The sequence below is a fragment of the Drosophila obscura genome, unplaced genomic scaffold, assembly GCF_018151105.1.
Source record: "Drosophila obscura isolate BZ-5 IFL unplaced genomic scaffold, ASM1815110v1 contig_201, whole genome shotgun sequence".
Lineage (NCBI taxonomy): Eukaryota > Metazoa > Arthropoda > Insecta > Diptera > Drosophilidae > Drosophila > Drosophila obscura.
Genome location: NW_024542792.1, coordinates 227,013 through 253,279, shown reverse-complemented (window position 1 = coordinate 253,279; position 26,267 = coordinate 227,013). Strand labels below are relative to the sequence as shown.

The 26,267-nt window shown below is 43.9% G+C and overlaps 5 protein-coding genes across 9 annotated transcripts in view; 3 read left to right on the top strand and 2 right to left on the bottom strand.

Moving 5' to 3' along the window:
• Window positions 1-73: 73 nt before the first annotated feature.
• Window positions 74-883, top strand: LOC121404466 (uncharacterized protein CG4951-like). The gene is made up of 3 exons (XM_041593998.1): window positions 74-314; window positions 381-585; window positions 652-883. The coding sequence occupies exons 2-3, from the start codon at window positions 385-387 to the stop codon at window positions 832-834; spliced, it is 384 nt and encodes a 127-aa protein (XP_041449932.1). The 5' UTR covers window positions 74-314; window positions 381-384; the 3' UTR covers window positions 835-883.
• Window positions 884-1,115: 232 nt separating this feature from the next.
• LOC111075698 (dnaJ homolog subfamily B member 1-like) lies at window positions 1,116-2,127 on the bottom strand. Its single transcript, XM_022369157.2, has one exon. It carries the CDS (start codon window positions 1,999-2,001, stop codon window positions 1,387-1,389), a length of 615 nt encoding a protein of 204 aa, XP_022224849.2. The 5' UTR covers window positions 2,002-2,127; the 3' UTR covers window positions 1,116-1,386.
• A 5,368-nt stretch (window positions 2,128-7,495) lies between these two features.
• Window positions 7,496-9,120, top strand: LOC121404468. Of its 2 annotated transcripts, none has more exons than XM_041594001.1 (2): window positions 7,496-8,164; window positions 8,280-9,120. In XM_041594001.1, exons 1-2 carry the CDS (start codon window positions 7,502-7,504, stop codon window positions 8,367-8,369), a joined length of 753 nt encoding a protein of 250 aa, XP_041449935.1. In that variant the 5' UTR covers window positions 7,496-7,501; the 3' UTR covers window positions 8,370-9,120. The 2 variants fall into 2 exon arrangements, with proteins under 2 accessions (XP_041449935.1, XP_041449936.1); XM_041594002.1 differs by having other exon boundaries at window positions 8,080-8,164.
• A 2,137-nt stretch (window positions 9,121-11,257) lies between these two features.
• On the top strand, window positions 11,258-12,496 carry LOC111075705. The gene is made up of 3 exons (XM_041593988.1): window positions 11,258-11,549; window positions 11,609-12,035; window positions 12,108-12,496. The coding sequence occupies exons 1-3, from the start codon at window positions 11,272-11,274 to the stop codon at window positions 12,417-12,419; spliced, it is 1,017 nt and encodes a 338-aa protein (XP_041449922.1). The 5' UTR covers window positions 11,258-11,271; the 3' UTR covers window positions 12,420-12,496.
• A 7,245-nt stretch (window positions 12,497-19,741) lies between these two features.
• Window positions 19,742-26,267, bottom strand: part of LOC111075695 (tyramine beta-hydroxylase) — a 31,245-nt gene continuing 24,719 nt past the window's right edge. For all 4 annotated transcript variants that reach the window (XM_022369150.2, XM_022369151.2, XM_022369152.2 and 1 more), the window contains exons 3-8: window positions 25,008-25,366; window positions 24,761-24,912; window positions 24,294-24,685; window positions 23,855-24,204; window positions 23,595-23,782; window positions 19,742-20,378 (exon numbers count right to left, since the gene is read on the bottom strand). In XM_022369150.2, coding sequence (XP_022224842.2) covers window positions 20,078-20,378; window positions 23,595-23,782; window positions 23,855-24,204; window positions 24,294-24,685; window positions 24,761-24,912; window positions 25,008-25,366 — 1,742 coding nt within the window. In that variant the 3' untranslated portion in view covers window positions 19,742-20,077. The remainder of the gene's footprint in view (window positions 20,379-23,594; window positions 23,783-23,854; window positions 24,205-24,293; window positions 24,686-24,760; window positions 24,913-25,007; window positions 25,367-26,267) is intronic.

The following is a 26,267-nucleotide window of genomic DNA, read 5'->3' as shown; positions in this document are numbered from 1 at the left end:
TGAATCCTTGACGCGCTGTCGCTCTTCAACCAAACGGCCGAATACACCAGAATCGGAGTGAGCATCTAATGTAGAATCAATTTATGCTTAGCGTTCACCGCCTTATGCACTCGTAGGAATTCCAGCCGGAAGATAAAGACGAATAAATTTGACTCTGATGATGATGAGCCCATCGCGAAGAAAGGCAATGCCAATAAGAATGCTACGCCGCCAGCACAGCCCGAACCGGGGCAGGGTCAGCCTAGTTCGGGTGCGTTTGCTGCGCTAGAAAAATTTTTAATTGATGATCCATGTCCGCGTAAGGTGAAAATTCTGTAAGTTTTTGGGTTGCACTGAAACGTTATGCATTTACCTTTAGCTTAGATGGTTTTATCTTACAGTCTAATGGATAAAATGGAAAAGGAAGAGGTTTTGAGTTCATTCTCCAAGTACAAATGCGACCTCGATAACTTCTTCAAGGAGCATCGCATATCAAGAACTGATAACTTTATGAGCATACAGCATGTGCACATCATAGACATAGTCAAACGAAACATTTCAGAGGCTATGCTCGCGAGACTGGGGAAAGTGTATGGCACCAACACAGTAAGTGGCACTGGAACAGACTTTGTAATAATATCTGAATTGCACTGATAATGGCTCGATCGACAGGCATATGCATCGCTGGTGATCAACGCTCTCCTGCCTTTGTGGATTGCACGTCTCTTTATGGACACATTCAACTTTGGTACTGCTGAGGAGGCAGTGCGCCAGATTAAGGACCAATTGGCGTACAGCACATACCTGAATGCCCTAAATAACGAGCCCTTAGAGTCCGATTTGGAGATGTGGTGACTGTTTCGGTTCATTCGGTTTCATCAAAATAAACCATTATATAGTTCAACTTTCATCCAGTCGAGTTTTTCAACCTCTTATCTTAAGTGGCGTTCGTGTTGGTCTCTTGGCTTCCGCACTCGGTATCCTCGGCAGAGAAACATGCCTGTTGGATGCCTGGGATTGATCTCAGGTTTCTTCTGGCTGGTGGGGTAGTAGCTGCGAGGATGATTTTTAGAGTTCTGGTGGTGCTTTTACCGTAGCACAAGTTAAAAGAAAAAAAATAAAAAACAAATATCGAAATAATCAAATCTTACAATAGCTCCAATTCCAAGCTAAACAACTGAACAAAACACATTAAAAACAAATCATTATGCTTCGTGACTTCAAACGCGTCCCAAAGATTGCCCACTGGTTGGTCATTGTCGCTATGTAAAAGGATGTGAGGTCCGTGCCTTGATGCTGCAAAGTGTGGCTGTTGATGGATGATGTCTTGCGATTGGGATCATGCTCCAGCATGTTATTCTGGTGGTGTTTCTACGGCGTGAATGCTTTTTCCAACGTCATCTTGAATCAAGCTGTGACATAATCCTCTTCTTTCTCTAGCACGCATGGAACATTGCATGGATCATAGATGTTCGTGGTCGCGCGATTCACTGGGAATTCATCCGATCGGGTCGGGCTATAGCTGGGCTCCGCGTATAGATAGTGTATTATCAGAGCCAAGAAAAGCAGTACGATGCAATGCCATAGTTTGAATGATGGCCATAATGCCATACGGGCGTTAAAAATCATTTTGATTGAATTTATAAAACTCATGTTCGTTGGTTTTTCGAACCGAACTCCGAAATGGCTATAGACCTCTTGGGCATTTCTGCTATTACCGAAGTTATTGCAGTTACAGCAACAGTCACAGACATAGTCATTGAAAATGTGGCATTGCTCTCGGTCGTATTCTCTGCGTTTGGCATCATCCATGAGGACATCTTTGGCATTGGCAAGCAACCTGAAGGCCTCACTGGCTCCGCTGACCGGATTCTTGTCTGGATGTATATCCAGGGCCAACCGCTTGTAGGCTAATGAGATCTGAGCTTTTGTGGCATTTTGTGGCACTTTCAAAATTGCATAGAGGTTGTTGCCACACAGTTTGACTCTACGAACTGCCTCCATCTGAGAGTGTTTATCCATTTTATGTTTTGATCATTTTTCAGCAAGAAAAATATAAAAACTTGCGGTTGGGTCAGCTTGTTTCTAGACTCTAGAGTCTCGACTAAGTTGCTGATTTATTTTACTAAGTCCGATTATTCCGGACTTGTGTGTATGAATGTCATGGACTACTATGCACTATAAACGCAAGACTTTTCCGTTTTCAAAACGGCAACAAATTCCTCGCCGAACGGAAAAGTAAACGGCTTTTTATACAACTAAACAAATCTTAATTGCAAAAGGAAAAAAAATTGATGACTTATTGATGCATTGACACCATTACCTGGGTAATTGAGCTTGTGATCTTTTTATAAATAATTTCTTTTTAAACCAACCTCAAAATTTAATCTGAAAAAATTGGTCAGGGCAACAAAAAATAGTTAAAAGTATGAATTTTTGCTGAAAAGTTGTTCTGCTTTTCCGTCGTTAATTACTTCTCCTTTCCATGGGCCAACTGGCCCACGTCTTCTCAAATACATATAACCTGATTAGTATATTGATTATAATCATTAATAATAATAATTATTTATGCAATAGCTGCACTACATATTACAATATGCCAGCTGCAGCAACAGCAGCAGACTAAAGGTCAGATTAGATTCAAGCAGTGCTGTAGATAACGACAAAAAAGGTAAGCAGCGCGCAAGCTTTAAAAGCGGGAGACAAACATTCTGCTCGAGGGCATTAATGTGCAGTCAAAAGGGTTAATGATGCCCGATTCTGAATGAATGTTGAGTGTCTGCATATATATGTAACAAAATCTTATGAGGCTGTATTTTAAATGGCTCGGCAAAGTACTTTTTGTCGCGCACTTAATTAGTAATGAATATCGTCTGCAATGGTAAAAAAATTAACCTACCCACAAAATCCGAACTTTTTTTTTCCTCAAGGATCCAAACCGACTTTTTCTGATAGATATGGGGATTTAAATTTAAATCATCATTTTTGCATTTCAATGCTTTATATTTCCCAGACGGTAAGCTGAAATCACAAAGTATTTCAGCTTAACTTCTAGCTGTTTTAATTACCTTTTCAAAATAGCAAAGTTCTTTACAACCGGACGTAAGATACTAGACGTAAGGAAAAAAACAAGCGCTACCTCTGAAAAAAGCTTACAAAAAAAAATACCAGACTTCAAAAATTCTTCAAAAAAAAGTTCTGCCATAGAAAAAAAAAAGATCATCAAACCATTTCTAAGCCCCAAATCTTTAAGAAAAAGTTCGTTTTGTTCCTTGAGGAAAAATCGTGTTGACTAGTGTTGAGGAATTAATCGCTTAGTTTTAAGTCAATATTCATTCATATAAGAGTTGCCCTAATCATATGCTCGCGATTGTTTGCCCGCTGTTCTTATTGCTTATGTCAAAAAAACTTAACTGTAACATTCTTACGCGTATAGCCAAAACGCGCAGCTGCACACGAAGACATCGATGTGCACCGTCTTGGTATTGGAGTGTCGCATCGCGTGATCTTCTAATTCCTTTTTGGGCTCGACTTTATTGGTGGAGTTGAGTCAGTACCAAACTATACTTGAGAGTACCCGCACGCGTATTCATCATCGCACCGCTATTGTCGCCCCCGCTTTGTATATAACCCGCTGTGCAAATAACATTTAAACCACTAACATTACATATGAATCGAATAAAAATACATAAAGATTAATACAGTCCACTCATTCGCAACCATAAGAAAAATTTGGTCCTTCGAGCCGGATCTCCGGCTAATTTTATTTGAAATATATTGAGTGATATTGCTTGTCGTCATGAAGACTCTCGTACATCGCATAATTCAGCAGCGTGGTGCGTGCAAATCCCAACTAACTCGTGCATCTACGGAGGCTCAGGAGTTTGTACAGTCGTGCACGTCTGTGCAAACATTAGAACACAAGTTGGACCGCTTGGCTGCAACTTTCAACCGCTTTATGGAGCTCTCTGAGGACTTAGTTCAATACAATGAGGAAGACGGATTTGTGGATCCGAATTTGGATATCGCCGAATATGAGGGAAAGTTTTATAGTGCCCATGCCGTTCTCACTGGAGCCATAAGTGAGCGGAGCAGTCACGATAATGGACACGACTCGTCAAATCTACTGATATCTAGTACTGTGGAACGCCTATTTGAGGGACAAACACAACTTTTGGAGAAGATTCGGGAGTCAGCGCGACCCGCTGAGCTGCAGTTCGAAAAAATACGCCTTCCTACATTTTCTGGAAGATACGAAGATTGGTGTCAGTTTAGTGATCTGTTCTTAGGCTCAGTCGACAAGAAGAGTAGTCTTTCCAACTGTCAAAAGTTCCATTATTTAAAGTCGTATCTAGATGGTGAAGCTTTGTCCCTGATTAAACATATTCCCATTACTGACGATAATTACCAGGACGCATGGGAGAGGCTAAAAAATCGTTATAATAAAAAATCACTGATTGCGCGGTCGTTCATTCAAAACTTTCTTTCGCTGCCAACTGCAAAAAGTTCAAACATAATCGAGTTGCGTAACATAGTCGACACCGCGGACGAGAGTATACGTGGTCTACACGCGCTGAAATGCGACAGCCGCGATGTATGGCTTATCCATATCTTGCTCTCAAAATTAGACCCTGAATGCAAGGAAGCTTGGGCTACGTCCAGTGAATCGTGCAAGGAAAATGTGACCATAAATGACCTGTTCGCCTTTCTCTTCGCCCGGTTTGATGCGCTGGAGTCCTGTCAAGAGTTAACAGTAGTTCATGATTCTCCCAAACGTCGTGCAGTTTCTCATCATGTGGACGTGCCAACTACATCTGCTCGTGGTTGCGTATATTGTCACGGGCCACACAGTCTGTATGTGTGCACTCAATTTAAAGCTATGAACGTCGTGGATCGTCGCACATTTGCAATGGAGGGTAAGTTGTGCTTCAACTGCCTAAGTCGATCTCATCAAGTAAAGGATTGTAATTCCACAAATACGTGCCGTCTGTGCAAGTCGAGGCACCACACTCTTGTCCATCCAGAAGAGATTCGCACCACCCCGAGTGTTGCTGTCAATACATCCGCTGACCCAAACTTGCGCTCGCCCATGCATGCTGCTGAGGTTGATCCTGCCGTGGTCAGCCATCATACATTGGAGAGAGGAGTATTGGCCACTAGTCAAGCTATATTGCCAACAATTTTAGCCACTATAGTCGACTCCTGGGGCAATGAGACAACCTGCAGGATCTTGATGGATACTGGTTCGACGATAACGATGGTCTCCGAGTCGTTTATTCAACGGATAGGGCTGTCGCGCACGCATGCTCGTATACCAGTTGTTGGCCTAGGTGCAAGCCCGGCTGGCGTTACTCGAGGTCGCGCCACGTTCACGCTGCTCTCGCGCACAAGCACAACATCCGTAGTGGTAACAGGTCTGATTATGAGTACTTTAACATCCTCGATTCCAGCACAGAGGATTGAGTCGAACACCCCGATGTGGGGAAAGATTTTTGAGCTACCCTTAGCAGACCCTACATTTGGGACACCAGGTGAAATCGACCTGATTTTAGGAGCTGATCAACTTTGGAACATATACACTGGAGAACGCAAAGAGTTTGGTTTCGCATATCCTATTGCACTTCATACTAAATTTGGTTGGGTCATTACAGGCAGTTACCATATCGGTATTGATGATTACACCCACGCACTAGCTCATCATGCTCACGAGGGTCTGGATACTTTAGTCCGATCGTTCATGGACATGGACCAAGTTCAACCAAGTAGCGCTACCATTGACGCTAGTGATCCCGCTGAACAACACTTCGTTCAAACGCATTCCCGCAGAGACGATGGAGTGTACGTCGTCCAATATCCATTCAAGGATTCCGCTCCGCCGATGGGATCCACATTGCCGCAAGCCATACGCCGCTTTTCTTCTCTCGAACGGAAATTTCGAAAGTTTCCGGCACTCAAACAACAATATGTCGACTTTATGGAGGATTACTTACAACGAGGACACATGGAGTTGATTCCTCCTACTACCTTAGCCGAGGATCTCGCCAGTCACAATTATTTAGCACACCACGCAGTATTTAAACCAGACAGCACCACTACGAGATGCCGAGTTGTGTTTGATGGCTCTGGGGAGGACTGCAAGGGATATTCACTCAATTCACGACTACACATTGGACCACCTATTCAAAGGGATTTACTTGGAGTCTGTTTACGGTTCCGACAGCATCGTTATGTGTTCTGTACAGACATTGAGAAAATGTTTAGAGGCATCCTAGTTTCAGAAGAACACACGCAGTACCAACGTATTGTCTGGCGAAAGGAGGAGACTGCTACACTTGATCATTACCGACATCTGACCGTGACTTATGGTTTAGCGTCTTCACCGTTTCTGGCTGTTAGAGTTCTCAAGCAAATCGCTCAAGATCATGCCGAGTTGTATCCGAATGCTGCTGCGGTGTTGGTAAGGGACGCGTACGTGGATGATATTCCTACGGGATGCGATAATATCAACGAACTCATTGCACTCAAGGATGAATTGATTTTGTTATTGAGTCGAGCTCAATTTAAACTTCGAAAGTGGAGTTCAAACTGTTGGCCACTACTACAATCGCTGCCAAAGGACATTTGTGAGTACCCCCTTGAAGCTCTAGAAGAAGAGAGCCCAGCTCAACATGTGAAGGTTCTTGGAATACGTTGGGACCCGGCTGCTGACAATCTTTCCTTCAAGCTGACCATTCCCGACGCCACAACTGCTCTGACAAAACGGATTTTGCTGTCGGAGCTTGCCAAGATCTACGATCCCTTGGGTTTGCTTGCCCCCAGCACTGTATTTCTAAAGGTTCTCTTTCAAGATAGTTGGCTGAGCTCGGTCGAATGGAACGAGCCACTACCGGTGCAGTTATGTTCACGTTGGCAACAGTTTGTAGCAGAAGTTCATTTATTGGAAACGTGTCGCATATCTCGCTACATATCCTCACCACTTCAAGCAGCGGAGCTGCATGGATTTGCCGATGCATCTTCTCATGCATACGCCGCTGTTATTTACAGTCGCGTGAAACTCAATAAGGACTATGTTGTCAGACTGATCGCCGCAAAAACCCGTGTTGCGCCCATCAAACCTGTATCCATTCCGCGGCTCGAATTGAATGCAGCCCATCTTCTTTCAAAATTGATGTCTCTGGTTAAGCAAGCACTAACTATTCCTATTTCCAGTACCTCATGTTGGTCTGACTCAGAAGTTGTGCTGCATTGGCTCTCATCGCCCCCTCGGACTTGGAACACTTATGTTTGCAATCGGACTGCTGAGATTCTAGATGCTTGTCCACGTAGTTGCTGGAATCACATTCGCACTGGGGATAATCCCGCGGACTGTGCATCACGCGGACTTTTACCGAGGGATCTTGTAGACCATCAACTGTGGTGGAATGGACCACCGTGGCTTTCACAATCACGGCTCACTTGGCCACCTGCGAAGGCAAAGTTTGCACTGTCGACTGAGGAGGCTGCGCACATGGAAGTTAAGGTCATGCCTCAAGTTAATCTACACATTTCCGATGAAGGAAATGATCTTCAATGTATGATTAACAAGGCTTCCTCCTGGTCACATCTCTTGCGGACAATAAGCTACTGCTTTCGTTTTGTACACCGTCTTCGCTGCAAGGAACGCCTGTCATCGTTTTTATCATCATGGGAGCTTCAATATGCACGCTCTAGGATAATCAAACACGTTCAGATGGAGTTCTTCCAAGTGGAGTACAAGCAGCTAAGCACTGGACGACCACTTTCTCAAAAATCCAAACTGATTCGCTACACTCCATTTATTGACGACCAAGGAACAATGCGCGTAGGAGGACGCATTGACAATTCAATGGCAACTTACGAGGCAAAACATCCCATACTTCTACCAAAGGAATCACCAGTCGCTGTTTTATTAGCTAGACACCAGCACGTCACATCGCTACACGCTGGAGTTGAATTTATGTTCCACACTTTGAGACAGAAGTATTGGATTCTCGGTGCCCGCAACATAGTCCGGAAAATCGTATTCAACTGCAAGATTTGTTTCCTCCAGCGTAAAGGTACGAGCACACAACTCATGGCTGATCTTCCCGCTTTTCGGGTTCAGCCCACCCGCTGTTTTCTGCATTCTGGATTGGATTACGCTGGACCAGTTATTATCAAGACATCGGTAGGTCGGACACCGAAGTTTGGCAAAGCTTGGTTTGCTATCTTTGTTTGTCTGTCCACCAAAGCAATTCATATCGAACTCGTCAGTGATTTGACGACTTCCGCATTTATCGCAGCTTTCAAACGATTCTGGTCTCGACGTGGCCCTATATCCGACTTATACTCAGACAATGGCACAACATTCCACGGAGCCAGACGGGAATTAACGGAAATGCAACGGATGGCTGTATCTCAAAGTCAAGATGAGGACATTGCAAGTTTTCTGACGAGTCAGGAAATCAACTGGCACTTCATTCCGCAGTCTGCCCCGCATTTTGGAGGTATTTGGGAGACTGGCGTACGATCAATTAAACTTCACCTTCGCCGAGTAATTGGGAGCAGTGCATTAACTTTCGAAGAATATTCCACCGTTTTAACCCAGATTGAGGGTCTACTAAACTCTCGCCCACTGTGCGCTCCCAGCGATCACAGCCTGGATCCCCTTACCCCCGCTCATTTTCTTACAGGTCAACCTCATATGTCGGTGCCAGAGCCATCGTTCTTGGACGTGAACATTAACAGACTGCAGCGTTGGAGACAGCTGCAAGCCAAGGTTCAAGGGTTCTGGAAACGTTGGAATCTTGAATACCTTTCTTCCTTGCAGTCGCGCACCAAATGGCAGCAGGAGACCAACAACATAACAGTGGATACGCTTGTGGTACTGAAGGAGCCGAATCAACCTCCTAGCAAGTGGCTGCTTGGCCGCATCACCGAAGTTCATCCTGGTCAAGACGAGAGAGTTCGAGTGGTCACCGTAAAAACTGCCCGAGGAGTGTACAAGAGACCTATCACCAAAATTGCTGTGCTTCCCTTTAACTGAACATTCGTTCAGGGGGGCCGGTATGTTGAGGAATTAATCGCTTAGTTTTAAGTCAATATTCATTCATATAAGAGTTGCCCTAATCATATGCTCGCGATTGTTTGCCCGCTGTTCTTATTGCTTATGTCAAAAAAACTTAACTGTAACATTCTCACGCGTATAGCCAAAACGCGCAGCTGCACACGAAGACATCGATGTGCACCTTCTTGGTATTGGAGTGTCGCATCGCGTGATCTTCTAATTCCCTTTTGGGCTCGACTTTATTGGTGGAGTTGAGTCAGTACCAAACTATTCCCACGACACCCGCGTATTCATCATCGCACCGCTATTGTCGCCCCCGCTTTGTATATAACCCGCTGGCAAATAACATTTAAACCACTAACATTACATATGAATCGGTAAAAATACATAAAGATTAATACAGTCCACTCATTCGCAACCAACTAGTGTTATTAGTCAATTATCATGTGAAACTAACAAATTTAATCAAGATCGGAATTAAATGATTCAATAATTTTTACTAATTGCTTCGCGTTACATGGAAATCATTTTTGGCCAGAAAAAGGTTTGCATTTGGTGGGTGGGTAATGTACGAACAAATGGGCATCATCAGCTTGTTAAATTAATAACTTCTGAAGTTTTTTTATACCCGTACTCAAAAAAGAGTTAAGGGGTATATTAGATTTGTGATAAAAGTGGATGTGTGTAACGCAGAGAAGGAAACGTTTCCGACCCCATAAAGTATATATATTCTTGATCAGCATCAATAGCCGAGTCGATAGAGCCATGTCTGTCTGTCCGTCCGTCCGTCCGTCCGTCCGTCTTGTTGAGCGCCTGGATCTCAGAGACTATAAGAGTTAGGGTAACCAAATTTGGTTTCCAGACTCATGTGATATCACACTGCTACAAGTGTATTTCAAAATTTCGCCCCGCCCACCTTCCGCCACCACAAAGGACGAAAAGCTGTGGCAGCCACAATTTTAAAGATACGATAAAACTAAAAACGCAGTATCGTATAGCATATCCATATCGTCCAGACTGCAGAATCTGAATCAGATCGGATCATAATTATAGCCAGAATGACGAAATTAATTTTCAGTTGCTTCCCCTGCCCCCCCTCCAACAAACGACAACACAACTCATTTTCCTTCTCGCTCGCACACTCTGCCGCGTTCAGTGCGCGAGCAACCCCTAGCGGAGGAGATGTAGAATCTAAATGGAACATGTACAATCTCCATGTTAGATGTAGAATAGACATTGTATATGTAGATGTAGATAGCAGATGTAGCAAAAAAATGTAAAATGTAAATTATTTTTTTTTTCTAGAATTCTAAAAAATCATAAGCTGTACATATATACTGACTGAGTACGGGTATAAGTAGTCGTGTCCCCAGAAACGACTCACACATTCCTTCTCGTTTTTATTGAATTTGATTTACTTAAGGCAAAGGCGACTAATGGGCCGAGTAAAAGCCTCACTCAGGAAAGCCTTCAGTGGAGGAACGCAAAAATCTCAAGAAAAAGACCCTGGTCCACAATCATTGAGACACTGCATTTGAATTCTTATCAACGCTGTTGATCGCTGAGCGGCATTGATTAATTGGGAATCGTGAAAAAGGGAAAGAACATTTAAAACAAATTGTTTCAGGTGCCTGACAGGGCGGATTAGAATATACATATATTGATATGAACATTGTAATTTCTAATCTCATTGGAAATTGCTAACTGTTTGGTTACGCAGCTTTCAATAATGCGGAATAAATGCGATAAGTAAATCTGCTGCATCAGCAGTCGCAAACCTATAAAAACCTCGTCTTCGATCGGTCTGAATCAGTTGAAAATAATCGCGATGCTGCCGCTGTACGCTGTTCTTTGGGGCCTTTCGGTCCTCTCTATACTGCCGCAGGATGTTATTGGAAGCTGCTCAATGAATATAATTGGTCCTGCCCCTCTAATCGTGACAAGTTTCGGATCGAAGCACATTTTGTCGGATGCCCAGACCCCATTGGTACGGGAAAATTACGAATCGGTACAGCTGTATTGTGCAGGAGGTTTCGATGTCTTTGACGACAATAGGTTTGTTATACTAATTGCTTTAACATTGAACTTTTCGCTAAACTTTAATCCACCTCAGATATAATGGTGAAAGTTTCCAATCTGCGAACGCAAATGAAACTTTCCTTTGCCAAGATAACTATTTTCGTTGGAATAAAGACCATGATAATGAATTCGCAACAAGAGTTAAATGTATGGGAACGATGGTTTCCCAAATGTTCGAGAGTCGCAAAAGTCTGCCAGACTGCGACGACCACATGACCCTCGTGGTTGGCCAGGACTTCGGCGCCATGGGATCCATTAAGAGTGCTGGGATTTGCTACGACATTGTTGGGCTTGAGCTCAAGTACGTCAGCTACACGGCATCTCCGACCAAGAACAGGATTATTGAGAAGGTGCAATTGGGACAGCTGAATGACCTGGAACTGGATATCAACGTGGCATACACCACAAGTCTTTTCAAGGCCGTCAGGTGGGCATGCATAGCATCAGATTAACCCATTTATGATGCCAATGTGAACTAATTTGCAGTCCGGGGGCAATTGAGGTGTACTTGGGGCAAGACAAGCAGCTCAAGCAGCTGCTGGGCGGAGTGGCGTTCGAGTACACCAGCCTGGTGCAGGATGCAGCTATTGGCAGTCAGTTGGCTGGCTATGAAGCTATGCTCAGTGTCGTGTGGCTGCGCACCTTGCGCACCGGCAACTGGAGGCATTGGCTCAATGCCCTGCAGGCGGCCAGCGGTCCAGCCGGATCCAAGTTCGACATTCGCCTGGGTGTTTCGGGTCAACTTGCATTGCCGCTGATGCGTGAGTGCAACGCCAGCCGAGTTCTCAGCATCGATTTGGACAGCGGCAGCGCGCTGACAGTGCCCGCCCACATCTGGGCCCATGTGCGGGACCTGCAGCCGACTGGCAAGCCGCAGGACGAGTTTGTCGTAATCGGCCACAACTCCCCGTTTGTAAGTAGCAGGGGGCATCGGCTTTGGGGGGCGCCAAAGCAAACGCTAATCACATCTCGATCTTTCCTGCAGTTCAGGGGCGAGGACTTGAACGACTTCTGTCCCACCATGTGCGACCAGGTGGCTTGGTTGAAGAACAGTCTGTTTGGCAGTCTGCGTGACTATCCCGCCTATGGCCTGGTGCAATGCTGCCACGTCCAGGATGTGGCCCACAAGTTGGATAACTTTCCCGGCGCAACTGCAGCCGAGGGTACTGTTCCCTCATCCACTGCCACTCCCACTCCCACTCCTGCGGCAATCCCAATCCGAGGAGATTGGCAACTAATTCCAATGCCCACAGCATACAAAAATATTACAAAATGTCAAAATGTTCGCATACTTTAACAAAATTTCGTGTATAATTCCACATCATTTTCTTCTTCTTTAATCGAATGAACTCGAATAATATTTTATTAATTGTGTATTAGATTCAATACACTGCTGGCAATGTGGATCCTTTGGTGGCACTTCATTTCGCAGCCTTAACCCAGACAGACATACGAGCGAGGAGAATTAGCGCTGGAGGGGGGACAGGCAAAAGGAATTTCTTGATTAAGTTATAGGAATGTTGGGTTGGATGCTACCCGACCCGACCCGATCCGGGCACAGAGCAGAAATGTCAGCGGGCATGGAAATGCCATTTCATCCTCGTCTTTGACATTTTCCAGATTGGTTGGTGTGCGAGTGGTGTGTCTGTGTGTGTATATGTGTGTGTGTGTGTATGAGTGTGTGAACTCAATAAAGCAAACCACTGATTAATGCCAATTTGTTCTTGGATATTTAGCATGAATTATTCAACATCAAAAAGAACAAAAAAAAAATCAAAAACAAGGCAACAAACAATTCCCACAATTCGCAATCGGTCCCCAAGGCTCGATCCCAATGGCATAAACGCGCTCGGGGTCTCTTCTGCCCTCGCTGCCGTTCCGTTTTCGGACTCCAACCACAATTCTCTAGCCGGATTCCTTCCGGGATGCCCAACAAGCGTCTAAGCCGCATTAAACCGCTTAATACACAGCCACCGAAATGCACAGAAAATAGACTATCGACCTATAAATACATTTACAGTACATTCATTTACATTTATCTTAAATACATAAAATTCGATTTTTAAAAAATTCTCTATCAGATGCGACACTCACGTGAATTCCAAAACGCTCATAAAATGTTTTATTTTTTCCATCTGATTTCGGCTGAAGTAACTTTTGTATTCGTCTCGAGCTTCGCCGCTTCGAAAGGCTGAAAGCAATAAGTCAAATCAAAAAAAAAAAACTATTAATGGCAAAAAGCTATCGAATTGATCAATGATGCCTCAGGTGCCTGCTTGATTCAGGTTCACAGGTTAGTTTTGTAGCTGAAAACTGTACACAAGCCCCTCGCTTTCATTGTGAAAGGCAGCACCTCGGAATACGTATTGTAGACTCAATTACACTAGTCAACACGATTTTTCCTCAAGGAACAAAACGAACTTTTTCTTAAAGATTTGGGGCTTAGAAATGGTTTGATGATATTTTTTTTTTTTATGAGAACTTTTTTTAAAGAATTTTTGACTGGTATTTTTTGCTTTTTCATAACGCTTGTTTTTTCACATAACTCTAATGTCCGGTTGTAAAGAACTTTGCTATTTTGAAGATAATTGCGCAGCTATTGAGCCCAATCTTGATTTCAGCTTACCGTCTGGGAAATATCTGAATGCAAAAATGATGATTTTTGTGGCGTTTAACGAAATTTTGACTTTAAAAACTGGGAAAGTCGAAAAAAAATTATTCTTTGTCTTTGTGTATAGGTGCTTATTTGTCGTTTAAATCGCTCATTAAATTCGATTTTTACTAAGATGTTAACCAAACCTAAATGAAATGGAACAAATACCCTTTTGAAGGCGGCGGGCCCCTGCCAATTGGGAACAAAGATCACCAAGTGTACAACCCTTGCTCCTTTGTTTCCATTGGTTGGGCCGCCGCCTTCAAAAAGGTTTTTTGTTCTTTTTTTTTAGGTTTGGTTATGAATTTTAGCCGCTTCCAAAGGCCTTAAAGCCATATTAACGCACCTATCAAAAAAAAAAAAGAAAAAATAATTTTTTTTTTTTTTTTTCTTTAGTTTTTAAGTCAAAATTTCGTTAAAAATACTATTTAATGCAGAAAGTATATTTGGGCTCAACTCTAGCTGTTTAATACCTTTTCAAAATAGCAAAGTTCTGTACGTTATTAAAGTTTGTGAAAAAAACTATCGCTACCTCTGAAAAAAGCTTAAAAAAAAATACCAGACTTCAAAAATTCTTCAAAAAAAGTTCTGCCATAAAAAAAACCAATTCTTTAAAAAATTTTAAAGCCCCATATCTATCAGAAAAAGTCGGTTTGGATCCTTGAGGAAAAAAAAAGTTCGGTTTTGTCGAGTAGTGTTATTAACCCAAACGGTCGAGCGACTGCCTCAATTAAGAGACTCACATCTGGCTATGGGCTGACCTTCCAGTTTGGAAGAACATCCATCCCATATTGCATACCAGCCAGCTACTGAGATAGATCAGCATATCGGGTTCAAAGTTCGAACTTAACTTTCAATACCTAATTGAAATGAATATGTGTCGGGTAGGCCTACCCCTAGGCGCTCTGATCTCGCGTTCTATGAAGCCCCTTGCTGTTGATCTGATACCCAATCCTCACACTCTACAAAAGACTCTTTTTGGTTTCGGTGGCAACATGCAAGGCACAGGTCATGCATACCCTTGGGCTTGGCATCTGTGGAAGGAAGATTCGATCGACCATAACTATCTGCAATTATGAAACATTCAACCAACACATGTACATACATACATATGCACTATACATATGTATCTATGTATATCACTTAATGCAAGAATACGAAATTCTTGTTCTTCTCATACCGAATCCAAACTTTGAGGAACTGGATTACTTGAGTGGTATTCAAGAGTACGTACCCATAGTACTACGATAGGACTATTCAAGCAGAGACGCGCCTGTTGTTGTTGTAATTCAATTTTGTTCATCTAATGTTTTTTTTAAATTTTTTTTTTATTTTGCTCCTAATGCCAAAATATGCGGAAAAGAGTTCGTTAAACGTAATGAAATTACCACATGGTCTGGTCGGTGCTCTGCTGCACAGAAAAAAAACTAAAATTAAAATTATAATAATAATAAATAAATAAATATTTATTTGCTCTTTTTCTTTTTGGTTTTTGTTGTTTTTTTACATATTTTTGGGGATAATAATTTGTCTTCTTCTTGGATGAATAATAAAGAATGATTTTTGAGAAGAGTTCATCGCACACTTTTGTTTGTTCTAACGATCGCTTCAAGTGTGAAAAAAAGATAATTCTTCATTTTAAATATTTTAATAGAGATTTAAATTAATTCTTTTATGATTCTAGTTACATCATTTGGCCAGAATTGCACTGCTTTATCGCCCTTAGATTAGTCTTTCTTTCCTGTATTATCACCACGAACCAACCATCAGATAATATCCTCAGTGTGGCTGACGAAAAAATCAACCGCCGCCAACAAAAATTTGAATCTGTGTATAAATTAAATTTCCATTCATTTTTTGCTTCACTTTTTTGTTTTTGCGCCACTCCCTTGCCTCCTTGCCCCTAAAAGCAGTACGAAAATGTCACATAATCAAATTTTTAAACGCGAGCGATTTAAGAGTTGCCACGTGCTGAAATGTCAGGGGGCAGGGGGCGTCACTGTCTTTCTGTGCAAGGTGTGCTTACACAAGGTGAGGGATCACTTTATACCAGGGCTCAGTTTGGCACGGCCCTATCGAATGAGTATAGGAAGAGGTGCTGCTGCGCTGCCACTGAGAGGGCTGGGACCAACAAAATGTTCCGTTTTGCCTGCTGTCTACGCACACAAACGCATTGCGTGCACTGCTTATTTGATAAAGCCGTGCCGCCCTGTCAGAATGTCACTCCCTGGACTTTCACTCTTGCAAAAGTACACGCACCTTAGGGCGCTGCTCTTGAAAGAGAGCACCTTGTACACCTTATATTTCGAACACCTTTTTTTTCCTGCCTGTGGATGACTGTCGCTGGTGGTGGGTCGCGGGGTTCCTTGCGATGACATATGAAATATTAACAAGAGCGCGCACTGCTCGCACTGCTTGCCAATGCATGGCCACATGGAGTGAGTGTGTATGAGTGAGTGCGTAAGTTCTTGGATTGGTGGAAGCGTGTAGGTGGTGTGGGCAGCGGGGGCAGCACGGTTACGGAACGTGCGAGCGGAGCAACGGGAAGATTAGGCAAGTCGCGCAATTTGCCATCAAGCGTAAAAACAAATTTGCTTTAACGAGTCATGGCCACAGCAGAGCGGACGAGAAGGGTCGCTGTCGCCTGTCGCTGTCGCTGGTCGCCGGTCGCCTGCTCTTTCTGCGTCTCTCTGTCTGTCTGTTTGTATATAAATTAGAACACATCAAAAGTTTGTGACATTAAATTTTGTTTCTTCTTCTCTTCTTTTTTTGTTTCGGCTCCCTCTTCCCAACAAACACGCACACACACACACACACATACACTTACGGGCTTGGGGAACAGATAAATGTTTTAGCAAAATGAGTATGTGAAAGGAGGAGGGTGGGGGGGGGGGGGGATGACAGTAATGATGGTACGCGAAGCATGGCCTTCAGCCCCAAAAATGCTCAGACCTCGAACCTGGGAACCTCGAACCTGGGATCCTCGAACCTGTCCCGCTGCTAGTCCTGAGCATCATGAACCTGTCGGAGTGGAGTCGGAGGGCGGGCTTGTGGTTGATTAAATGTGTTTTTGTGTGTGTGTTTGTGTGTGTGCGCGAGCGTGAAAATGCAATGACAACGACCCCAAATGGCGATTACGCGCGCACACACACAGACACACGTATGCCATTACGTTACGTTACGCATCCACATCGCGTTTATGTCGTCCAACAACCGTTTGACTTTTTCACAGTCACGAAATTTGCCTTTGCCTTTGCCCTTGCTCTTTCGGTCGTACACTGAGCGAAAAAAAAAAAAACAGCATTTGATTCTAGCTTTGGGCGACTTAAGATTCTTGCGGGATGACAACTATGAAGTAGCTTCCGATATCTTTAGTTCAGAACTATCAAAAAGCTGTTGTGTCAAATAATAAGTGAAATAATGATAATTAACAGCAGGATTCTCGCTATGTGTACGCTTCTATGCGACGTTCGTTGCGGCGACTGTTGTTGGCTGCTGCTGCTGATGTTGGAATTTCTGGTGCGTTTCTGAGCTTCTTTGGCTTGGGGAGTGTCCGTCGTGTGTGTGTATGTGTACGGGAAAGTGGGAAAGCGGCTGCCTGCTATATATGATAAAGTAATGCTAATGGAATGAAAGTACATATACATATACATACATATATGTACATACATACATGTATGTACATATGTATGTATGTTGTCCCCGATTATAATGTTTGTACATAAATTCATGTAAATAAATGTAGAGGCTATGTAGGTCCGAGCGCGTGATAGAATTCTCAAAATGCATCAAAATTTATCCATTCCCCAAGCGTCTACACGTCTCACTCTCTTCCGCTTCTTCGTGGTGTTCACTCGTTTTTTAATGTAGTTTGTCTCGTTCCCTCGCTAGCTCGCTGTCTCGCTGTCGGGCCGTCTCGCTGTCTTTCTCTGTGTGTGCCACAATGAATATTAAAATATTTTTTGTTTCGGTAGAAACTTTTAATTGGATTGCCAGCGTTTTTAATACTCTCATAACGGGCCCTGCCGTACCGCCCTACCCACCCTACCGTTCACCACGCACACAAAAATTGCGCACAAAACTGAAAAATCAATTAAAAATTGGCCGCCAACAGGCAACGTGTTGAAGGATGAAATTCGCAATAATAATGCCAATAAGGGGAGATATCAGATCCCTCCAGCGAAAGAAATACTCACAGCATCGCGTACGCCGAATAATCCACAATAATCCGATTCGAATCACAAAGTATACGACTTTTTTATTGTCTCTGATAACTTTGACAGCTGATCTCGATAATTCACTTTCGCTGGACGTGGCCTACATACAAAATATATTAAGGAATATTGAATTAATAAATTAACAAATAATAATAATAATAAAAAGCGCTGGCAGCTAAAACTAAACATCATCTACTAAATCGATATCCAAGATGACTTCTATCGTGTTAAAAAGAAGAAAAAAACCGAATACCTGAATATACATACATATTAAATGAAAGTAAAATAAAAATAAAAAAAACAATGAAAATGGAAGAGTAAATTTTTTTTTTAAGTTTCCCCAAGAAATAAGATACTTATGCTCCAGTCTGGTATGGTGGTCAGTTTTTATTACTTGATAAATTATACATTTTTTTCAGTTTTTTTTGTGGTTTTTGCTTGCAATATTTCTTGTGTTTGTTATTTTTTTTTTTTTTTAAATATTTCTTCTACATAGTTTAAATATTTGTATGTATATATTTTTTATATATATATATTTTGTTTATAGCCATAGAACAATTATCACATCTTACATATGTTGGCTACTCTTAAATGTATCCATTACATGTTTACTCATATGTATGTTTGTGTGCGTGTATCATCATCATCATCATCAGTCACCAGTCAGCAGTCCAGCATTTTGTTGCATGTCATACAACTAATCAGATTTAGTAAATTAGGAAAATACCAACGAAAAATGTCAAACAATGCAGCCAGTCCATTCTGCCATCGAATAGGCCCGTGTATTTATTTTGATTTGATTCGAATGGCCCATACATACATATGTAGGTGCATGTCACAAGCTCCTGGCTGTTGGTAGCCCATGTCCCATATATAGGGGACCATTCTGTACGATCCATACTCGATGACAGCCGGCAACATTTCAGCATATTTCACGATCAAGTCAAGCTAAGAGAAGGCAACAAATTTTCATTCTGCACGACTAAAACTAGCCGAAAACTTTTTGTAAATTATTTTACAACTCCTCAAACCTGCATACATACATATGTATGTCTATATGTACTTTACGACTCAATCTTGCAGCTGGCAATATTTATTTAATGTGCACGACTCAAACTTACAGCTGGCAACATTTCATTACGTAGCCTCTCGCACTTCTGGATAATTAGAGTTGCCAGCTCTGTGTGCAAAGTCCAAGTTGGGTGTGAGTGAGCTGCTTGGCTGCTTGGGTGCTTTGCCACGTCCGGAATGCATCAGAAGTTTGCTCATTTATATTGTATAAACAGTGCCCGTTGGCTCATTCAAACAGCAAAGGACCGGGCACCAGATTCCGGTGGATGGACTTGCTTTTTCTTGGACTTTCTCTTGCCCCGGTTGGCCTTCGTCGTTCGTTCAATCATTCATTTAGTCAGTCAGCCAGCCAGCCAGTTGTCCATTTAATTTTTCAGCTGGTGCTGAAAAGTATGCTACAATTTTGAATGCCTGTACTTCTGTCGTGTATGTGTGCCGCTCTACGTTGAAGTATTTATGTATATATATTATATATATAGATGTGTGCGTGCGTGTGTGTGTGTGTGTGGCTAGCTGCTTTGTATTAACCGTTTAGCCTGGCGGCGCTGTCAGTCGGCAAATTTCAAAGGCTCGCCCCAGCAGACACTGCCACCAGCAGAGCAGAGCAGAGCAGGGGGCAAGCACAAACAGCATAAACAACACAAACGAAATCGAGTGGCAGAGTGGAGGAAGGAGTGGATTGAAGGAGGTAAGTGCATTAGTTATTTAAAGAGTGAAAACATTTGTTTTGGCCTTTTGTCTCGCTTTTGACTCTTTCACTCGGCCGATAGAAGGTTGCCAGTCGCCAGTCGCCAGTTGCCAGTCGCCTGCCAGTGACCAGTGATGATGTCATCTGATGATGGCGATAAAACAAAACGAAAAACAGAACAGCTACAGAACAATTTAAACGATGAAAACTTAAAGAAAATTCCCAAAATCCCAATGTGCGTGTGCGTGTGTGTGTGTGTGTGTTTGTGTGTGGGTTGCCATGCCCATGCTTAATCCTCGGGCTGTGGCTCGAACCTGTCCTTCCGCTTAGTAGATGCACTCGCCAAGCAAATCGCATTCGCCCTTCTCCAGCGGCCTCAACCACAACGGATTATAGTTGGGACAGAGCTTGCGGTGTATGGGAATTTTGATTTGCACGGCCGTGGGCGTTACGCCCTCCCAGCTGCGGTCCGCAAAACGGCCACCATCCGATTTGTTGCACTGCATGCTAAGCGGCTCCTGGATGTACATCGTGTACAGTTGGTCGACGCGCGGCTGGCTCCACTCGATGCTCCGATAATTCGCCGAACGTGCCCCATTCAAGTGAATGCCGCGCTGATGCTCCGTGCTGTGGTGCAAAGAAAGCAGAAATCAAATTTTTAGTTTGCTTTTTGCTACATTCTGGGGGGGAAAAGCAATCAGTTTGAATTTATAGCGAGACACAGTGAGGGAGAGACAGAGAGAGAGAGAGTGTGTGTGTGTGTATCAGAGAACTGCAAAAATCACATATTTCTTGATTTACTCATGAGCTAAAGTTTTTGCTCACATGCAATCGTTCAAAAATACTCAGCGTTGAATAAACTCAACTTGCGCTGTCAGACGCTTCGTTCGGATCACTTTCTTGCTTAGGGTGTTTCTTTGTGTACTCATATATAATCACTCAAAAATACTCAGTGTTGAATAAACTCAGCTTGTGCTGGCAATCGCCTCGCTCGCATCAATTCTACAATCATATCCAACATGTATGTGAAAACGTTTACACGCATACATGCAAAGTCGACGCAGACGGATTTGGCCCGAAGAGCCGAGCGGTGAAAATTTCCAGCCGACGAGGTCTTCGGGCTCCTCTCGCAAAAAATTCCTTTGGAATGTCTTGTTTTCAGTTGGGAAACTCAGTTCATTCACACTCACACAAATCTCAGCTTCGTGTACAATACAATCATATCCAACATGTTTGTGAAAAGGCTTACACGCATACATGCAAAATCGCATACGAGCATTGCGTTTTCTAATCAATCCAATAATCCAGACACTCAATTTTGTTTCCCTTATTTGCTACAAAAATCCTTACTACATGGAAAACACATGCCGATGAAATAGAAAAATATTGTAAAGAAAATGTGAAAATAACCGATGAATTTGATGTTTTAAAATGGTGGAAAATTAATGAACAAGTATATCCAAATCTCTCAAAATTGGCCCTTAAGGTTCATTCAATCCCAGCAAGTAGTGCAGCAGCAGAACGAGAATTTTCCTTAGCTGGGAATATAATAACGGAGAAAAGAAACCGTCTTGGCCCAAAATCCATAGATAGCCTTATATTCCTGTACTCTTACTATACAAATTTTAAACTTTAACTGCTTAAATCAAAAGATAATTATAAAAAATTTTTCCTTATTTTACTTCTAAGAAAATATAAAAATAAATATTTCGTTACTCATTTCATTTGATTTATATTTTGCATTTCTTTTTCCACCACTGCAGTGGTGCACTGTCAGCAGCAATAGAATAACATTATTTCGTCGTTTTACGCTTACAAAAGCAATTAGACACATTGTGCATGTATGTGTGCCGACCGTTCCTTCACTTGAATAAAATCATACGAGCTGATAATCGTATTGGCTCATTGCTGAGCCGAAGTAACAGACACCCGAAACACCCGAAAAACGAACGAGCATGAATAAACTCAGCCAGAATAAAAGAAGGCAAAGCTTGAGTGATTTAAAATCATCTGGAAATATGTGCATGCCGTTCTCTGGTGTGTATAGCTAAGTTTAATGCAATGTTTGATCAAATCTAATATTATTTTCGCGATCTACAGGACTTAGCATTGCCTTTTAAGTAGTCACAGCAATTTCAAGCTACCCAACCACAAATCTGGCATCTTCTCCATCTCAGGCCCCCCCCTATGTATTTCAAAGCCGAGCCGAGCCGAACCGAGCCTCATTGCGGCAGCCCCTAATCTAATGTAAACTTCGCCTTGATGCTCAAGTGCTTAAAGTTGGCAATTAGCGAACACCTTTTGGGGGCAGCTTACAGGGGATTGGCAGTGGGAGTGGCAGAAAGCACCAAAGAGCACTTCGCCGTTATGAATGCGCGAAGGAGTCGACGAGTCGAAACTCGAACAAAAAAAAACCAAACAAAACGAGAAGGAACGTGCGAGTCGCTTCTGGGGACGCGACTCTACTTATACCCGTACTCAGTCAGTATATACATTTAAGAGCATATAATTTTTTAGAATTTTAGAATTAAAAAAAAAAAATTTTACATTTTACATTTTTTTGCTACATCTGCTATCTACATCTACATATACAATGTCTATTCTACATCTAACATGTAGATTGTACATGTTCCATTTAGAGTCTACATCTCCTCCGCTAGGGGTTGCTCGCGCACTGAACGCGGCAGAGTGTGCAAGCGAGAAAGAGAATCAGTAGCGTCAGCAGCGCTGGAGAAGGAGAGGGAACCAACAGAAAATTAATTTCTTCATTCTGGCTATAATTATAATCCGATCTAGTTCAGATTCGGCAATCTGGTAGATATGGGCATTTTCTACGATACTGCGTTTTTAGTTTTATCGTATCTTTAAAAATGTGCCTGCCACAGATTTTCGTCCTTTGTGGGGGCGGAAGGAGGCGGGGCGAAATGTTGAAATACACTTGTAGCAGTGTGATATCACATGAGGCTGGAAACCAAATTTGGTTTATCTAGCTCTTATAGTCTCTCAGATCTAGGCGCTCATCAAGACGGACAGACGGACAGACGGACGGACAGACAGACAGACGGACATGGCTATATCGACTCGGCTATTGATGCTGATCAAGAATATATATACTTTATGGGGTCGGAAACGTTTCCTTCTCTGCGTTGCACACATCCACTTTTACCACAAATCTAATATACCCCTTAACTCTTTTTTGAGTACGGGTATAAAAAAGGAATGCCAAAAACTTTTGCCTTTGATGCACACAAGAAGCAGCGGCGGAAGAAAACCCTAAATGAAAACCCACAATCCCCGGTACCCAGTACCCAATCCCTACATACAGTTTGCGTCGCGTCGTCTGTCGTCGGTTTCGCTGCGTAGATTAAAAAATATTTCTTCCATTAACGCAGCGAACGCTCCCGGGGATGGATGAATGGATGGATGGTTGGTTGGATGGCAGCAAGAATGTGTACGGGCGTCATAATTGTTATATAAAGGAAGCAAAAAATAAAGAAAGAAATCAACAATAAAAATACCAGTCGAGGATATGCCTTGGGTTGAGGTGGGTTGTGTGGGGCGGGGGGTTTTGGTGTTTCAATGACTTGAATCAGAAGGCAAAAAATGTCGGATGCTTGTGCCCAAATACTGAATGAAGTCAGCTATGGACAGCAGACCCATTCTGCAATAAATATTTGATAGCCAAGGACCTATTGTATAGCCGCGTAGCTGACTGTTTGGTCATTTTCATTCAAAGAAATAAATATAGTTGAGCATAATTAAATTCATTTGAATGAGCAGAGAAATGAGAGGTTTTTTCTTTTTCTTATTTGCCATATCGTATTGCCATGTACTCGCACTCACCGCTTCATGTAGATGAAGTAGTTCTCGAGCGTCTCCTCGGACACGGAGCTCTTGCAGACCTCCAGCTTGGTGGCCGGATAGTAGTGGATGTAGTTGACGCACATCTCGTCGCTGATGGAGAAGCCCCCCAGGGCAGTTCTCGTATCGTTAATGGTGTTGTAGTAGCAAGTGGTCACCAGAGCATCTCCCTGGGTAAAAAACCAAAGAAAAGATGAGTTGGTTCGTCCCCTGGTGGTGCTGTGGTGGTAATGTTTGCTTACGGGCAGCACACGGGGCTTGTAGTGCAGCGTGCGCATCTCCTGGAAGTGATTCGAGTAGTAGTCGTCACGGTTGACCTCTCGCAACTCTTGGTCTCCGCGGAAGTGGCGCGTAAGCACCCGCACGCCGCGCAGATGCGTGTGCAGCTGCGATCCAAAGATGATGATGCCTGTCGCCGGCAGTGCGGCCTTCGTGCAGTCCGCCACGCAGTAGCCGCTCAATGGAAAGGCCGTTTGACCGGGCGGTATGGCCATCTTGTCCGTGTACTCCAGGCCCAGCTCCATGACGGCTGCGTCGAACTGTCGCAGACTCTTTGACATCTTGATGCGAAAACCGGAGCTGTCAATGAGCCCTGGAAAGGGTAAAAAAAGTGCGCGCATATGATTAATATTTATGAAAGGGTTGCGGGGGCCCATTCGTAGCTGCTCTACTCCCACTCACCGGCCTGTTTTTCGGGATTATTAAAGTGCACCTCGAGCCGGACGTAGGGATTGTAGCCGGGGCCACCGACGGGCAGGCCAGCCTCTGGCGGATAGGTGAACGTGCTGGCGCCCATTGCCCAGAGGACCATCACCTTTGAGCAGACCTTGGCCTGGGCCGGCAGATTTGTGCAGTCGCCGTTGTACAGCGGCATCTCCTCGTGCTCCCCGGCCTCGCAGTGGAACACCTCCATGTGGTGCACAATGGCCGGATTCGTGACCAGCGGCTCGAACTGCACAACGTGATGGCGATGTTGTACAAAGTCGTCCAGACGCTGCACGTGGCACCAGTAGGTGGTCTCCTCGCTGGGTATGGGTGCCTTCGAGAGGGTAATCTCCACCATATCCAGATCGCTGCAATGTTTTTTTAGAGAGTAAAACAAATCGGAATATTGGAAGAAAGTTCCACAGCAAATCCCCCAGACTCACGTTTCGGGAATGAGTATCTTGTCAGCACGAAGAATTTGCAGCATCTTTACGCCCGCCTCGTGGCTGGACGTCACATTGGGCAGCGCGAACTGGTGATCCTCCAGGGCAAGATCGGATTCGCCCCGCGCCCACACCACATACATGGTGCCCTCCTGTCGCATGCACACAAATGGGTAAGGGTAAGGGTAAGGTAAGGCAAGGGTAAGCTGAAATCCATGTTTTTTTTGGGGGCAAACAAACTACTTACGTGTAGGCGCAGATCGAGGGGATCGCAAGTGTCGAACTTTCGCTTGAAGGCCAGCGTCAATTCGTCCATTTTGAAGACTTCACAGTCCTGCTGGTAGTCCCTGCGCACCCAGCGCCCGTCCGGACTGGTGTACGTGTCGGTGACCGCATTGAAGAAGCCGTTCTGATTCTCAAAGAAGCAAATGTCCGCATCGGCAAGGCCGCCCCGCTTCGAGAAGCCCAGGTAGAACCAGCGATGCTGCTCGTTGAAGGCGTTTTGCAGGTGAAAGAGCACCTCCTGCTTGTACCAGTCCACCATCCAGCTCAGCTTGATCTCCTTGTCATCCAGATAGATCTCGTGCAGCTTCGTGTCCGACAGGCCTGAAATCAGAGAGTCCTTTCGTTACATATTTTGTACGTTAGCGCGCACAGTGTGACCGTAGCACACTGCCGCCAGCTGATCGAGCAGAACGCGTTAGGCCCAAGCAGGAGGCAGGGCAGGCAATACAGTTAGAGGTTATGTTCTAGCAAAGCTTATGGGAATGTAGCCAAGTGAGTTTGTTTTAATTAAAGATGAAATTGATTTCGTTCCTTCCACCCTTTCGACCCATTCCACCCGTCTGCGAGTCATCCCATTCAATGTTATCCGACCTGTTCCTTTGTGTCATCCCTTTTGCCTGACACTCAGAATTATTGCTGGCCATTAAGTCGACTTGGCTGCTATGGTAACCGATCTGAATCCGAATCCGAATCCCAATCCCAGTCCCAACTTAATTTTGGAATGCGGTTTGCTATGTGGCCGCGGGGGTGGGGTGGGAGATGGCGCGATAATCAAGTTGCTTTGTACTAATTACCCAAATAAAAGGGAGACACGCGACTTCAATCTGTTCTGCCGAGCCGTGCCGTGGCCCAAACCCATGTCTGTCTCCCCATGCCACGTGCCACCACGAGGCTGGGGGCACCACAGATTCTCGGATACTCAGACAGTCAGTCCTTTGGTTGGCTGACTCGAGGACGGGCCTCAATCCAGCGCAGTGTGGATTTATGTTGGCAGCGACTCGGACCGACCGACCGACTCGCCAGTCGCACATTCAGGCACATCAATTACAGTTACAGGCAACAATCGGCCAGGCCAGACCAGGCCAGGCCAGGCCAGGCCTGGCCAGTGGAGCGGCAGTAACGAGAGACGTAGAGGAAAACCCAATAAAATGTCAAATCCAATTGGCAAACACACACCGAAAGGAGATCGAGGACGTAGCCATGGACGTGGACGTGGACGTGG